The 18,152-nt window shown below is 40.4% G+C and overlaps 1 protein-coding gene across 1 annotated transcript in view; it reads left to right on the top strand.

The window, feature by feature from the left end:
- The first annotated feature begins 419 nt into the window (after nt 1–419).
- The window catches only part of LOC137287024 (pyridine nucleotide-disulfide oxidoreductase domain-containing protein 1-like), a 43,239-nt gene continuing 25,506 nt past the window's right edge, over nt 420–18,152 (top strand). The window contains exons 1-6 of the mRNA XM_067819121.1: nt 420–512; nt 2,305–2,385; nt 3,629–3,748; nt 4,628–4,699; nt 7,658–7,714; nt 11,743–11,816. Coding sequence (XP_067675222.1) covers nt 444–512; nt 2,305–2,385; nt 3,629–3,748; nt 4,628–4,699; nt 7,658–7,714; nt 11,743–11,816 — 473 coding nt within the window. The 5' untranslated portion in view covers nt 420–443. The remainder of the gene's footprint in view (nt 513–2,304; nt 2,386–3,628; nt 3,749–4,627; nt 4,700–7,657; nt 7,715–11,742; nt 11,817–18,152) is intronic.

The following is an 18,152-nucleotide window of genomic DNA, read 5'->3' as shown; positions in this document are numbered from 1 at the left end:
GATAAGCAGTCCGAGACTTCCCTACTTGAAGAACGTGTTGTCGCTTGCGCCATTCTCGTGTAGTCTAAATGTTCAGTGGAGTCCTACGTAATTATAACATTCAGTGACTTCTAGCTGCTTGTCTCCACACGTAATTAACGTTTACACTGGCAGTCCTGAAGTGAACCACCTTTGATTTTGAAAAACTTTTACAGGTGGATTTCAATATGAATTCACAATTTGAATAAAAAAATATGCCAGTTGTAACAGAATACGCATCGGACGCTAAAGAACGTGATAATGACACACCTTTGGTACGTGTACCATGTGTCTACAACTTGAATCACGATACCTCAGGAGAATATATACAACAAACTGCCCACGGCAGCAGTTCCCTCGTGAAATGATACAGGAAGGTACTGTAGAGAAAGATTATCTCCCCCTTGAATGTTCGGCTGATAAGTATGGCTGTTGAAAGATGTACATTTGCTATCGTTGGAGGAGGAATAGCTGGAGTTTCCTGTGCCGAGACGGTAGGCATGTGTTATCATGATGGTATTATTGAAGGGCGACTAGAGGTACTTCCTTACGACACTGATTCCAACAAAAACTGAAGTTATGTGGTAGAAGTGTGCAACGTATTCTAAATTCGTGAGTATGCGAAGTTCGTGATGTCAACAAACCTCCAAACTGACTTTTGAAAACCTCAGTTCATGTACTAAGTACTAAGTACTAAGAAAGTGAAATCCCAAATATGACATATGTTGCTCAGTTCAAGGTACATCAATTCACACTTTTGTCTAAATAATTCCAGATCTTGATTGATTTACTTAGAAAACTTTAGGAAATGTCCGCTAAAAACAGTAAAAAAGAGAGAAGTACCAGCGTGACTGCCTTTCTCATGGCTGTACTGTCCCAGAGTCTGAATGTACAGAAGCATTTCCACTGAACTTTGACCTTGTTTCCAAAACTAAATTCAGTTTATTGTCCATGTTGATTTATATGCCTTTAGTTTAACTGGAAAAAGATCATGCTGAAAACAATATCTCTTTGCCATATTAAACATTTTATCTCTCAGCATGAACATGTTCACTGGAGAAACTTGTTATTGTATTCAATCTTTCAACCTGCTGTAGAACTCACACACCAAGTTCACTGATCACATACCACAGAATGAAATTCAAGGATACATGCCACACCAGGAGTATCCCGGTGTTAGGGGTTTTTGACGATGTAAGACAGAAATTGCATTAATTACTAACCTTGACTGATAAAGATATATTCATCTATTTCACAGAAAAATATCATGTGTTTCTTACAAAAATAGACATCGTATCGGAGAAACTGTAGTCGCTTGCTGCATCCAGGTATTTTGTATGTGTTTTCAATGATGAGCCATACATTTCACTCCACACTGTGAAAGAGTGTGTTTTGATCATTTGGCTTCCTGTTTTATACATAACCTGTCACTAGCAGGTGACTGATCTTGATGAATTTCGCTCTCTATTTTTTGTTATAGATGCAATTGATTTTGCGTCTGAAGTGGTATTAACGATCTCGGGTAAATAATATTGATGTATATTTGTACTTTACATAACTTAACTTCTGGAATTCAATTGTCAATAAAACGTCTCACATTTGGAACTGGGTATCCACCCTACTGATGAAACTGTTTGTGTACTCCGATTGCACTCATACTTCCAAGATATATAGTTGAGAATGTCATGTATTGAGTCAATCACACAAGAGGAATGCATGTGTAGCTGTGTTTTTGTGGTTTTCCCTGGGTGGCTGCTCAAGACGACAAGACAATGGTGATCATATGATATTTTATTGATGTAATGGTTGAAACTGTTGCTCTGTCAAGCCTGAGAAAGGGAAAAGCTGTTTACAGCTCAGCTATAGTATGTGGAGTGAGGTGGAAAACAGGTGGCCAAAAGAAGTAAGGTCAGAGAACACAATAGCCAATTAGGAAGTAGGTAACACATCAAAGGAAGTCTTTGATGTGACCTATAAATAGAAAAGGGAAAATCAAAAGGAATGGGTTAACTGGCTAAGAATAGAGAGGAAGTGAAGGGAAATCCTTGTTGACAAGGCTCCAGAAGACAGAAGAAATAGGTGAAGATGTATAGAGGTGTCAATCAACGGCAAGACTTGGACACCATGCAACAAATGAACAGTTAACATATATAATGATGTTTATGAAACATGATGAAATGAATTGTAATGAGATTTAGTTTTTTTCATACTATTAATAAAAGCACTGCTATACATGCATCATGCACTGAGGTATGATCTCTATTTCTGTGACTGGTTTCGTTGCAGTTGTCTGCATTGTGCCCTGATGAGAAGGTGCTGCTTGTAACTGCCACCGATCTTGTCAAGGCTGTAACCAACTACCAGAAGGTAGGTGTAACACATCATATATATAGCAACAATCAACTACCCGAAGGTAGGTCTAAAACATCTATATATCAGTCCCTCCTGGATTCCGCGTCAAATTTTTAGGAACTCTGCGGCAAATTTAAGCAAATTCTGCACCAAACTTTTCAATATTCTGCAAACCATTCTACGGCTAAAACATGTAGAAAAAACCCCAAACATTATACACCGCTCCATAGCATAATTCTCAAACACAGATATAAAGTTAAGTCGACAGTACACATCACGTCTTGAGTGACAAAGCACCTACACCTTTTTCTGTGTTTGAAAATTAAACACTCACTGAAAGTTATTTCTCTCCACTCCATTGTAACTTTGATGCAGACGAACAACTTCCGGTTTCATGCAGACAGTTTTATACCTAAAAGAAATCTGAAATAATTTCAAATTTCAATATGATCGATTTTGAGAATGTAATTGTAGTGTCAAATTCATCTAATATCATTTGAAAAATGCCTAAACCTTGCTTAATTAATAAGGTATCTTTAATCATGATTATTTTGAAAATATTGGAATCCAAGAGGGACTGATATGTATAGCAGCAACCAACTACCAGAAGGTAGACCCAACACATCATATCTAGGAGCAACCAGAAGGTAGGTCTTACACATAATAAATATAGCAGCAACTAACTACCAAAAGGTAGGTCTTACACACCATATATATATAGGAGCAACCAACTACCAGAAGGTAGGTCTAATACACCATGTATATAGGAGCAATCAACTACCAGAAGGTCGGTCTAACACATCATATATATAGCAGCAACCAACTACCAGAAGGTGGGTCTAACAAATCATATATATAGCAGCAACCAACTACCAGAGGGTAGGTCTAACACATCATATATATAGGAGCAAACAACTACCCGAAGGCAGATCTCATACACCATAGACGTTGCAGCTGTTTATGGAGAGGAGTCACATGAACTGCCTCTACAGACTGCATGTTTCATAACCCTGGATTTAGCTGAATGTCCATAGGTGAAGTGTGCTATGCATGACAATGTAAGAAAACTGGCTAGAGATATATGGTTAAAAAGCTAGTGACATAACTTGAAGTTCATATATCTTATTATGACTTGCAATATGTACATGCCCATGTAAAATGGTATTTAAGAAAGAGATGTTGTTGTGATAATAACAGACAATTAACATTCAACCACTGATTGTCTGAATGTTGAGGTTTTTGGTGTGACTGGTTACAGTTATCTCGAACCCTGGAGACATTTGATGTTGAGGAGAAACCATCCAGCACCCTGGAGACTGGCTGTCCTAATGTGCAGGTTCACAAGTCTACTGCTACATCGCTGGATGCTGTCAGACATGTAGGTGTCAGAGAGTGAGCGAGTGAATGTTATTTAAAGTCTCAGACAGCAATATTCCAGTCAGTATGAGCTGTATCATGACAGCCTTTACATATGTTATATACTGCAGCTCTGAATCATGCAGTCAAGACAAAGATGTGAGTGTACATTACTTGCTTTGACATTGCAACATAATTTTAGCTGGACTATTTATATCATATTGTTGTGTTCACTGCACAGTTCACAATTAAAGGAGTAACTGAGTGATAGATTTAGTCAGTACCGAGTTCCTAACTTTGTCATTTGAATGTGTGTTATTGTAGTCTAATAGCTTTGACTTCACATGGAGCAGCAGAAGGTAATTCCAACTTTTTGTGTGCATAATTTTCACGTTACAGGACATGTTGGAGTATGCAGTTAATATTCTTTGAGTTTGAGTGATATTAAACATTGTCAAAAACAGCAAAAAGTGAGGATGGTGCAACACACCAGCACCGTGTTTGATTCCAACCGTCTAGCGTATGTGGAAGACTAACTTCCCATGCAGATGAGTTGATAGTATAAAAGCAGATCTACCCGATTGAATTTCATGGCACATTTTATTCAAGGTGCTGCTGCTTGTATGAGAGTGGTTGACAGAATGAAACTAAGTCAATGACAGTCAGCTAATTCACTGCAATCAAGCTTCATAACACTGGACACACAGGGGGTCCTGACAACTTGCAGTGTTCTCATTAAGCTCTAGGGATATATGCATGAGGAAACACATGTATTGACATAGGATTATTTGAATGTATTTCTTACGTACTAAAGGGAGACCTTTCCCAGTATGTGTTAAGAACCATCAGTCAGTACTGTTGCTTGCCTCTACTAAGAAAATATGTCATCTATGTGAACCAGGAGCTGAACTGTGCTGATGGGCTGACTGTCAAATATGACAAGCTGTGTATATGCTCTGGAGGAAGACCTAAGGTACATCCACTTAGCATGTTGAACATGGTTACCAGTTTGGTTGCACCCACCAACCCTGATTGATGTCCATACTTGGATTTCTTTTTCCATACATGATTGATGTGAGAAAGCTGATTTGCGGAGCAATCAGAAAGTGGTACTATTAGTTTCTTAGTTTCTAATGTATAGATTTCATGTGTGATAGTTTGTCAGTTACAACTAGTTTTCAAATAAATATTATATTTCCTTATCCTGACTCATGCTTAATTGCTTATCTCCTCCTCCCTGGTGAAGGTAGCGGAATACCTGAAATCCCTTGACATTCCCTTCTAAAAGAAGCGGACGTAAAATACACTCACCGACCAGTAGGCTCCCTTTTCCCGCCAAATTGGTCACATGACCTGCCATGCTTGTCACTCTTTCCTCATCGCCTGATGAGAGGGACTGGAGGCACTTGGGGTCCCGGATACGGCGATAAGTCTTTCAATTATTTCGGTCCTTTAACTAAATTTATGTTGTATGCGGTATTTGGCTTATGTATGTGATTCATAATTTGTTAAATTTGTGATTATTGTGTGTTTATATAGCACTTGCAGTTTAGATTATGGCTGTCAGCGGTTGACCCGCACTTTGTTTGTCCGGCATGTAAGCCCATGTGTTCTTCAACTATTTCTTGTAAACTTTGCAGAAATTTATCTGATTCAGAATATACTTTATGTATTCGGTCTTTTCACAGACCTGCGAGGGACCGGCAACGTCGGCTTTCATTTGTCATGTCTAAATCGGGTGATTTAGCTTTGGGTAACCGTTTATCAGTTTCTGCTGAAATTCATTCCAGTGACCAGTCAGGCTATGTCTTGGGTCCAACGAGTCGTTCCCTAGACCACAGGAGAGAACTTCAACAGAGACAGGGCTGTCGCAGTCTAAGAAGTCTAGATCAACGTCGTCGAAGACAAAGTCCTCTTCATCGAAGTAGTCGCAGAATCAACATACTTAGATGAAGAAATCCCTTGGTGACGAGATTGTCCCTCTACAGAAACGACATATCTACAATGAGCCACCACTGATTCTACACAACAAGCAGAATGTCAAGTGGCATAGATGACTTTCGTCGTCACCTAGATCTGCAACACTTATGAGGGTTGTCAGATTAGTCAGCAGCCTCGGTCATCACAGCAGACAACTCCATGAGTCAGCCGTCACTACACCCAACACACTCAACTCTTGCAAGAGTTCACCATGCACATGATGAGCTTGATGGAGCTTCGTTTTGAAGAAGAATGAAGCCTACATTCTTCAACTACGTCGACTGCTGCTCTGTGTGAGCACTCCACTAGATCTGCACTCATTCCAGAGGAGATTGTCACCGTCGTCTTTGTCACCCTGTCGCAGTCCAGAGAGAGATCCACCCACGTCAAGTGCACTCACATGGGTGACTACGCTCGCATAAGCGAGTGCGCACGCTCGGGTGAATGCAAGTCTACTCGTCAATGCAGAAGATCTTCATCAGTCTCCCCAGTTCGTCAAAGGCGCCGTCAGCTTCCGTTGTTCCTTTCAGACCTGGACTTGCATAAGAAGGATTGTCAGTATCCATCAAATGTGTCGCACTCACGGAATGATGAAGACAGATACTACTGATCGTCATCTCCGGAGGAAGCCCTTTTCCCGGACTAATCAGCCAGACATTTGGATCACCGCAAATAGACTTATTTGCAGCAAGGTTCAACAAACAGACAACAACCTTTGTATCACCAGTACCAGATCCGTTAGCCTTGGCAACAGACGCTCTCAGCATCCCCTGGGAAGGATTAAACATGTTTGTGTTTCCCCCTCCAGTGCTGCTACCAAAGGTCATCGAGAAAATCAAACAGACGAAACTGCTACAACTGATTTTGGCCAGTGAAACTTCGGTTCCCAACACTTATAGAAGAATTGGGACAACCAACTTTACAACTACCAGATTGGAAGAATCTTCACATCCATCTGGACATCAAACAGGCATGGCATCGCAACCCATCTACATTCTGCGAAAACAGTTACCTTAGCCTTACGCAAATCCACTAGCATCTTATATGATGACAATTTGAGAAGGAAAAGATTCACGGCTATGAAGGCGACACATCCTCAGATAATGGATTATCTATGCCATCTATGACATTCCATGTGCATGTCTTGAACACACTAGCATGAGTGATTATGACCCTGTACTCATAATGAAGATACTTGTACGTGAAGAAGGGTCACAACTAGTCTTGAGATTCAGTTGCATCAGATACTAGCAGGATGCTATTTACTTTAGATATCATCACGTTCCAGTCAACGAAGCTTTCTTCAGAAGACAGGTTCGACTGGATGTGATCCCCCCGGAATTTACAAATGAATATTGGAAGAACAGGACCGAATTATTGCTGTTACAAGTTCCCATTAGGGGAGGAAATATTGGACGTAATTTTGACAGCCAGCAGAATCCAGCATGGCCTGACCTGCAACCGTTTCCGTCGGATTCTGTAAGCAATCAAGTATGAGTCAGGATAAGGAAAAATATGTAATTTTCTGAATACAATTGATATTTTATACTTATCCTGACTCATGACGAAAGCCCTCCCAGCTGCCCCTCACAGGCACACTGAATTCCAAAATTCTCGGTGTAGGGCGATTTTATAAGGAGAGAGTGACAAGCACGTTTAGTCATGTGACCGATTTGGCGTGAAAAGGAAGGCTACTGGTGGGTGAGAGTATTTTACGTCCGTTTCTTTTAGAAGGGAACTTCAAGGGATTTCAGGTATTCCGCTACCTTCACCAGGGAGGAGGAGATAAGCAATTAAGCATGAGTCAGGATAAGTCTAAAATATCAGTTTTATTCAGAAAATTACATGCTTTCGAAATTTGCTATGTTTGTTTTGACAACTGCAAAATTGTTGATGTAGACAGGGAAGTTGATACATTATGTGAGCTCGTGTTGTCCTCTCTGTTCATCAGGTGATCAGTAATGGCAACAAGCATGTCATCGGCATTCGGGATACAGAGAGCGTGAAGGTACCACTCAGTACTACATATTTCAGTACTGAAAAAAATAGCTACATCACTGATCAGATAGCTTAATTCCTTTCTTAAAGTTGGAAATTATTAAGACCCATTGGCAGTCTTATGAATTGTAAAAGTGAAGTGCATTCAGTTTCTGTCAGTCTCTGACACCACCTTGTCCTCTCTTCATGTAATTGAAGAAGTAATCATTTCATGGATACCGTATTAAGTATATTTCAATCAAGGGATTCGGGGGTGATATTGATCAGTGATGTCAAGTTGTCCCCATGGTCACAACATGAATGTAGCTTGTTTGCAAAGTTACTGTGTGTAGGTGTGGCTTCATAATGCTGTCCTTGACCTGCAATGGAAAAAGTTGTCACCCGAATATGAGGTCAAAGAGAATGTAAATTTTTCCTTATGCTGATTCATGCTTAATGCTTATCTCCCTTCCCCTCTTGACAGTAAAGTGGAAATTTGAATTCTTTTCAATTCTCTGAAGTACCTGCAACATCCCTCACCCACAAGTATCCTCCCTTTCCCGCCAAAACAGTCCTGTGCTACCTGAGTCTAAACTTGTCTCTTTGAGGATTATATTTACATGCCTTTTAAATGCATCACAGTGTGTTATATTATGTAAATTTCTCTTAAAATCTGTCTCTTCACTTATTCAACAGGTGTTCATTCCTGTCTGCAGCTGATCTTCACCATGTTTGCCCCTCTGCTGTAGCTATTTGTGTTTCTTAGGTTCATGTTGTGAACATTGTGTGAATATTGCCACAGATCTCTATGGAGAATTCCCCTATGGTTTCTCCTGTCTCTTTCACCATTACAGAGACCGCTACTCAGTCTACTTCTAAGGAAAAGTCACCACACAAGTAAGAGACTCAACAATGAGAAAAATGGTTGTAAGAATGGCCATGGCTCTCTCAAAATGAGCTTGGTGCTATGATATGTGACTATTGTAGCCAAAATAAAATGAGCAATAGTTTCACTGGTGGTGGTTGCAATAACTTTCGTACATCCACACTATTTTGAAAGATGGTAATATAGGTATTCCCTCCTACATTTTCCACCCCCTCCCCCTCCTTTTTTTGTAAGGGGGCGACAAATCCCCCCTAGATTTTCAGTTCTAGAATAGACACTAGAAAAGTCTCTGTTGGCCTCTCATAGATCTGTTTGCACAATGCTTCAATCATCAAATTACAATGTTTGTCTCACCAGTACCAGTTCTACAAACTTGGACGCTTGACATGACACTCTTGCCATACCATGGGAAGGCATTTCCACCACTGATACTACTACCTCCAGTACCATGCAAGATTACCCAGACCAAAGTCCTGTGAATGATTTTTGTCGTGCTCTATTGGCCAGAGAGAAGTGGGTTCCCAGACCTCATTCAACTTGTAGGAAAACAAGCACTAAGCCTACCAGATTGGCCGAATCTGTGAACTGTATAGTCAGAAAATCAACCTACTAATATATGGCATTCCACATCAGTGGACCCCGAAAGCTCAACAAGACAGCTCTTTGAGGCCATTGTGTTAAAAATGAATTAGACATGCTTTTGTTGAATGTTCCCTGGCTCCCCTTATTCAGGATTGATCCAACATGGCTGTATCAGGCCCCGGCCCAGTGATAGTTGATGTTGTGAAAATGTGTAACAGAAACGATGTTTCTCGAAAGGAGCTAAACTAAAGAGTAGAAAATGTCCATTCAGAGAGACCTACCAGTTATCCTTAAGAAATTAAGGCGTAAACTTGTGGCAAATGGGGAAGTACTAAGAGAAAAACACCAAGTATGAACTGATGTACTTGAGTAGGTAATTGATGTTCTTCCTCAATACAGACACACCACCAAAGATGCAAGACTCATTGCCAAATGTTTTTAGTTTTATAAGAATCAGTTTGTAGAAATCTTGTAGAGTGAGAATTTGGACCATATTTATTACCAACAGACATTCTGCAGCTGTTTAGTATGATACCAGTCAAGAAAAAGATACCAGTTTCATGTAAGACCTGGGAATATCCCGGGTAGAATAGGTCTTCAGCAACTGATGCTTGCCACAAAAGGCGACAGTGCTTGTTGTAGGAGGCGACTAACAGGATTGGATGGTCAGGCTCACTTACTTGGTTGACATGTGATTGGTTCCTAAATGCTGTTGATCACTGGATTGTCTGGTCCAGACTTGATTAATTACAGACCGCTGCCAAAAAGCTGGAATATTGATGAGTGCAGGGTAAAATTAAACTCATTCACTCACTCGCTCAGTTTTATAAACCTGATATATCTTGTGTTCAGTATTTTTATTGAAGAGAAAAGTCACACCTCTAGACTGGCTTGAATGACGATTGCGAATAATATCATGGCCCCATAGAGATATGATAAATGTTTGTCTTTTAATAACTAAAATGTGTCTTGGAGAAATGATTGTATAGCAGGAAATGTTTGAAGTCTCTTCTCTTATGTAGATTGCCAAGACCTCAACAGTTCAATGATCCACAAGAAAAGTTACTATTCATGTCTTACCTGATTTGAAAAATATCGAATGTTTACAATGAGAATAGATGCATTCACACACCATGCATACCTGAAATGAGAAAAAAACATAAAAGAACAGAAGTCATCCAGTAAGCTGTTGGTGATAATATGATAGAGTACTTATCTGATCACAGCCACATACATGAAACTTTATCAAGAATGGAGACATCTCAAACTCAAATCTCAAACTAACTCAAACTAACTCAACTCAAATCTCACTTGTTGTACTTAGACGAAGCCGAAAGTAAACGACAAGTGTCACAGCAACTCCATGAAGCGATGATGCAGAAAGTCATCGCATCGTGTGTACACACAAACGGCAAAACTGAAACGTGAGAATTCACGTTCTGAGACAAAGGTTCTTTTGTAGTGGTGGATACTAATTCTTTGTTGCTTTATCTAGGGTAAGTGGTTAGAAGTGGGGTTTCACCTGAACCCTCACTGGGACCCAAGATCCATATCATGATAGTTGGTGGAGAATCCATGGAACAAGAATTCATATAAAAATTGTTATTATTCCATGATAAGTCTCACACAGTGTTTGCTAACCAACATCTTATGAGACATTGCCACAGAGGATGTATCAGGCATTCACCAGCTGAGTAAAGGTCCTTGCCTTACACATGGTTTGTGATTCAGTTTTGGTCCTTGGATCATATAGATCGTTTTAAGATGACTAGATGTTGTAGAGAACGAGATCATCTAAATCCACAAAACCGGTATGAATTACTTCTTTTAATAAGTTAAGAGAAGGTGATCACCCAACTTCAATATTTAGACAACTAGAAAGTTCCGAAGGGGAATGCAATTAGGCTTCAATCAGATTGTGTTAATTGACAGCCACAGTGAATCCCATTAGGTGACTGATGCCCCCACCTATTCTGTCGGATTCGATAAGCAATAAGCATGAGACAGGATAAGGAAAAAATGTAATCTGTATGCTAAAATTAATATTTTATACTTATCCTGACTCATTATCTAAAGCCATCCCAACTGTTCCCCCTCAGCATTATGGGCTTCACTGAAAGGTGAAATGTGGGCTTAATTTCGGAATGAGTGATGAGAGCTAGATTCAGGTCATGTGGGACTGTATGCATGGGAAAAGAGAGGCTACTCATGGGTGAGTGATATTACGATTGAGTCAGGGAATTGAAAAGGATTCAAGTTTCGATAGGAAAAATATAAAAAACAAGTCTATCTATCGTAAGAATTACGTATTTGTTTTTATCAACGTATCTAGAGGCATTGTCCTCATTAGTAAAACATTGTGCTTCTTTTGACGTGAACTTACAAGGACCAGAAATGCATGATGTTATAGATGTTAATCAGAAGTCATGTCATTTGATAAACTTTCTTCATGAAAGTCTTGGTTTCTTTCACTGTGTGAAAATGACTTTGAAGGTACTCTTCATCAAATACTGAATACCTTGAAAACCCCTTGACCTGACACATGAAGTGCCTTGGCTCCTCAGACAGGGTATGCTCTCTGTATGCTTCAGGTATTCCAACAGAGACTTACTACAGCAAGACGGATTGTGGTGGTTGGCAATGGAGGCATCGCAACAGAACTGGTGTATGGAGTTGTACTTTTCTTTTGATCCATAAAATGTGTTACTACAAACCAGAGGACATTAGTGTCACTTCTTATACCAATTTAGATCTTAGATTTAGACATCCTGCATATGATATACCCATATGGAAATTCCCTATGCTGTGAAGGGTTTTACCCTGACCTTCACTCCCATAAAAGAGGCCCCTAATGGGACCGGATGGTCAGACTCGTGAACATGCTGACTTGGTTGGCACATGTCATTGTCTTCCTATTGCATAGATTGATGCTCGTGATGTTAATCAATGGATTGTCTTGACCAGACTTGATTAATTACAGATCACCTCCGTATAGCTAAATATTAATATCTCAGTGTGGTAAACAACAAACAAAGCAACAACCAGCCTTGACCTTCAAACTAGGCGTGAACAGGACCACAAATTACTATTTTCAAAGGTTTTTGCTGGAAATGTGAGGGGCTTGTCAGATTTAGTCAATATATAAATTACAGTAAACTTATATTTCTTGTCAAAAATTTAGTGCAAGAATATAATGCATGTGGCAGGGCACATGCATATCTACGTTTTTTCTCATTGTGACTTTTTCTTCTGAAATGTCTTGTTAATATAGCTAATATTGATGATATAGGATGGTTTGGATTATGAATAATGTCACTGTCATTATGGGGGTAAATGGAAAGAGTGACTAGTCAACCGGATTGGTCAGCTGGTTCCAGTGTGCTTGCATGGGGTGGGAGTGTGTTTGCATGAGATGTTTTTCTGTTCTTGAGGAGCATGGTACAGGAAGTCTCCACTACATTTCAGGAGAATGAGAGTTAAGCAGTTATTATAAGTCAAGTTTATAAAAAACATTATGCTGATTTGCAATATTCATGTACCAAATCCTTCACAAGAAATATATGCATTTGAAACAGTTACTACATCTTAATGATGGAGAGATAAGCTATTTGTTTGACGTAAGTATAACAAAATAGTTTTACTCTGAAATTGTAGTTTTCTGTACAAATAGGACAAATTGTATGGATAACAACTTCTTTATTGCGTAATTGCGACGTTTTGGTACAGATTCTTGTATTGTTGTCAAGCAGGAATGATGCATAAAATCCAGAACTTGTATATATATATATATACTAATAAAAACAATGGGATAACATAGTATACAAAGAAAACAATTGACAACCGGAGCAAGCTACATTGGTGAAACATCACGACCCATCAAAAACTGAGTCAAAGAACATCGCACCTCTGTTACTAATTCGGACAGCAAATCAGCCATCTCGGACCACATCAGAGAAAACCCTAATCATCAAATAGAGTAGTCTGACATCACAATCCTAGCCAACAACCAAACGGACTTCACCAAACGCAAACTCACCGAAGCCATTCACATCAAACGCCACAAGCCCACCATCAACCGTAACCAAGGATACTTCATTCCATCTGCTTATGATGCACTCCTTTACTAAGCCCAATCTATTGTATAAACATCTCATCCTCCTTCATTGTAACCCCCCTTTATTTGTACATGTCTGACTTCCATTCACTTTCCTTTGTCTACTACTGGCTTCTCCAGCTTTCTGCTTCTCCAATCATGGCATTATGTTGCTCCGGTTGTCAATTGTGTTTTCTTTGTATACTATGTTATCCCATTGTTTTTATTAGTATATATATATATATACAAGTTCTGGATGTTATGCATCATTCCTGCTTGACAACAGTACAAGAATCTGTACCGAAACGTCGCAATTACGCAATAAAGAAGTTGTTATCCATACAATTTGTCCTATTTGTACACCTCAACTTCTAAAATGCCACTGAAACATGTAGTTTTCTGTGTCCATTCTGTATGTTTATATGTACTGGGTGGATGTTCCTTGTCACATAAAATCCAAGCAGCAATTGAAAGTTTGTTATTTTTCCTTCCTGACTCATGCTTAATTGCTTATCTCCTCTTCCTGGTGAAGGTAGTGGAACACCTGAAATCCCTTGAAGTTCCCTTCTAAAAGAAGCGGACATAAAATTCACACTCACCCATGTATTACCTCCCTTCCTATGCACATGGTCAGCTGATCGGACATGATACTTCACTCTCTCCCAGTCGGTGGCTGGAGGCACCCAGGGTCCCGTATACGGCGATAAGTCTTTCATTCTTTTGATTTTTCTAACTAAATTTGTGTTGTATGCAGTTTTTGGCTTGTATAAATATGTTCTATATGTGTTATACAAGTTTGTGATTCTTGTGCCTTTTTCTAACACATATTTCATCAACTGAAACTTAGTCTCAGTTGATGAAATCGTATTTTCAGTGCAGGTTATGGCTATAGGCGGTTGACCAGCATTTACTTTGCCGAGGTGTAAACCTTCATGTTCTGTTCATGCTTGTAAATTTTGGGCAAATTTGTCTGTAGCAGAATGCTTCTTATATTTACGGTCTGTTCACAGACGTGCGAGAGATAAGCAGCATCGGCTCACATTAGCCATGTGTAAATCTGGTGAAATATTGATGCTGAGATTCATTCCAGTGAAATGCCAGCTGTATCTCAGAGGTTGTGCCCAGGGTCGAGCGAGTCCCCTCCCAAGACTCAGAAGAGACAGTGTGTTGAGGCAGGGTCGTTACAGCACAAGAAATCTAAGTCTTCGTCTGTAAGATCATTGTAGAATCATCCCTCTTTGATGAAGAAATTATTTGGGGAAGAGATCGTCCCCTTAGAAGAACATCAGGTTTTTTTTGCAAGTCTCTGTTGATGATACAGAGTGAAGACATCAGTCGGATGTCGACTGCAGCCTCGGGCATCGTAGACAACTCTTCAACACAGTCGTCAATGCATGCACCACATGCATTCGACGCAGGTGCCTTCATGCAACAATTCACAATGCAGATAATGAATCTTATGCAGCTATGGTTGGAACAGGAAAGATGACTGCACTCTTCAACAATGTCGACTGAGAATCAGCGAGAGCATTCATCTAGACCTGCACTCATGTCTGATGATGAAGAAGAGGTGCATGGACGCACAACTTAAGATCCAGGTCCCGGTCATCGGGTCGCAGTACAGAGAAGGATACACCCACACCGAGTGAGTGCACTCGCACAAGTAGTTAAACTCGGGTGAGTGATGTCACGCACTCGCGTGAGTGCACTCGTGGATGGACTTGTCAACAGAGAAGGTCTCCTTCAGTCTCCCCTATTCACAGAAGATGCAGTATGCAGTCACCCTCCCCTTCGGACTTAGACTCACACAGTCGGGATCGTCAGCGATCTATGAATTTGTCTTACTCTAGGAAGAACGAAGTTAGACACCATCGTGATTTGTCACTGGAGGAAGCCCTATTTTCGGACTCAGAAGTCACATCGTGGATCATGAATGGTCTGGACTTACTCTCACCTTCTGAAAAAGGAAGATATGTGTTAATGTTTCTGGCATCTACAATTTCGGAGAACGTTATCTACGGCATTCAAGTCAGCATCCAAGTTTCAACAACAACATATGCCACCTTTCAACGTTCATTGCTTCCCTCTTCACCTTGTGGAGCCCTCCATCAAAGCACCAGATGTAGATGAGGCATACAAGATCATCATCAGTCCCTGCAACGATCTTAAAAGACTTTCATCTCAAATTCAGCAATCCTGCAAATGAGGAAGAATGAATGTTCCTGTCAACTTTAGTCACTCAGAAGAAGGATCAGCAGTTTACGTCCGAACACCTCGTCTCAACTACTGCGGGACTGAATCTACTCCCTTGACAAGACTGAAGAGGTAGCAAGGATGATTACCCAAGACTTTAGAGAAGTTATGATGATCATGTCCATCGACACCTTGACAACGGTGCTCAAGCAGCGTTACACTAACAAGTCCAAGTTCTCCAGAGTCAAGAGAACGAGAGATAAGAAGTTTAATGCTGGATTGTCCAGGAGGTAAACACTGAAGATCAAGGTTGGAACAACTGCAGCTTTCCACCCTCAGCCATTCACATACAACCGTCTCCAGTGGGTGAATGACTTCAATTTGACTAGAAGAGGCAGGGAATTCTCAATGATGAATACGTCATGAAGATACTTCGAGATGACTGCAACATACCACTGCAAACTACACCTCCGATAACAAGAGATGACAGTATTATCTTCGGTGGAAAAATCTGACACATCTACCTGGAAGACAATTTGTCTACATCAGCTTCAAGCGGCCGAAGTATTTTCGCGCACTTTACTCATCTAGACACGTGTTCGACAAGCAGCATGGTTATAGACAAGTCTAAATGTTTGAACAAGATTTCACGATAATCAGTTTTCTGCTACACCGGTATAGTCATGTCTACAATCTGATTGGTCCCTGAGAGACAATGCCCTGTAAAGAAAGCCAGTGATGTTACATCTACAATCTGACTGGTCCTCGAGAGACAACGTCCTGCGCAGAATATGATGTTATTTTTGCCAGTATTAGGAAGTTTTCTACATTTTACTTTCAGTTATTCAACAATGGAAAAATGTTGTTTTCATGCGAGTTTAGCAGTCTTCAGCTTCATTTGATTGTTCAGACAGCATAGAGATCTTCTACAGCAGACGCAACGTCACCTATCAGGAAGCTTGCAGCAATGAATGGCAGTTTCTGATCGGCCAGCCAGCCAGCTGTAAATAGACTTCCTTGGAATGTCAACATGTTCAGCGTTGATGATCTGAAGACGAAGAATGATGCATCTTCATGGCATACAAGCTCATCACGGGAGAAGTCAACTCAGTCTACAGTTGGACTTCACTATCAGGCTACTAACTCGCATGACTTGAGAATCTAACTCCTCAGGATTTGATTCATCACTACGTTGAATCAGATTGTAGTTCCAGAGGACAGAGGGGTCAAGATTCAAGAAATGATAATGCAAGGTCTACTCTCTCTGTTAACACTTTGACAATGGCAGTGTCTACTAGGTCTCTTCACGTCAGTGCAAGGAAGACTGCAGTTGCGTCCCTTACAACGATTCTTGAACCTTCATCTGAACAGACAGCCTGAAGCCTTTTCTGATGTGGTGGACTCGCCGATCGAATGTCTGCGCAGGAGCCTATATGTTTGAGCCGGTATTCAACACCCACCTCTATGTAGACGCATCTCTATAAGGATGGGGAGCTCATCTAGGAAACAAGGTAGCAGCAAGAATCTGGAAGGAAGAGGAACAAGCTCTTAACATCAACCAGCTGGAAATGAAAGTGGTCATTCTTGCCATCCACCATTGGTCGACGGCATTGAAAGACAAGTTATTTATGATCCACATGGACAACTCAACAGTAGCTTTTTACATAAACAAACAAGGGTCAGTGAGATCACAATCTCTACTACACTTAACGTTTCAAGTGTTCAACTTAGTCGACAGTCTGAATCTTCAATTAAAAACATGTCACATACCAGGAGCCTACTATGTCATGGCAGAGGCCCTATCTCGTCCACTTCGTTCATCTACAACAGAATGGATGCTGCATCGGGAAGCATTTCAACTAATCAGTCAAGCTTTTTCGGATCACCGCAAATAGACCTATTTCCAACAAGATTCAACAAACAGACAACAACCTTTGTGTCGCCAGTACCAGATCCCTTAGCCTAGGCAACGGACGCTCTCAGCATTCCATGTGAAGGACTTAAGGCGTACGCGTTTCCCCCTCCAGTACTGTTACCAAAAGTCATTGAGAAAATCATGCAAACGAAGAGGTTACAACTGATTTTGGTCACGCCCTAATGGCCAACGAGAGATTGTTTCCAATACTTATAGAAGAGCTAGGACAACCAACACTACAATTACAAGAGTAGAAGAATCTTCTCTTCCACCCACACAAAGCAAATGCACGGCCAACCATCATTATTTCTACTTCACGTATGGACCGTATTAAGACTTGTTTGAAATGCAGAGGATGTTTGGCGAGAGCAGCGAAAGCAGTCACCTTAGCCTTAGGGAAATCCATTCGCACACTTTATGACGACAAGTGGAAACATTTTGAGGCATACGCCAGGAAAAAGGGATTTTTGGTGAACAAGGCGACTCATCCTCAAATAGCTGATTATTTATGCTATTTACATCATTCTAAGGGTCTGAAAGGTTCTGCATTATCTACATACTTAGCAGCCCTCAGCTCAGTCGTCACCATGGGAACAGGGACCAAGCTGACTAAAGTACCAGTGCTTACTGCCTTACTACATTTGTTCAAGTTAGAATATCAACAACACATATTTAGAGCTCCAGCATGGAACCTAAATATTGTACTCCAACATCTTACAGGTGATGCTTATGAAACCCTTGATCGGACTTCAATTAAAATGTTGACTCAAAGGATGCTATTTTTACTTGCCCTGGCTACA

This window comes from Haliotis asinina, chromosome 6 (assembly GCF_037392515.1).
Source record: "Haliotis asinina isolate JCU_RB_2024 chromosome 6, JCU_Hal_asi_v2, whole genome shotgun sequence".
Classification (NCBI taxonomy): domain Eukaryota; kingdom Metazoa; phylum Mollusca; class Gastropoda; order Lepetellida; family Haliotidae; genus Haliotis; species Haliotis asinina.
This window is presented reverse-complemented; position numbering and strand designations above follow the sequence as displayed.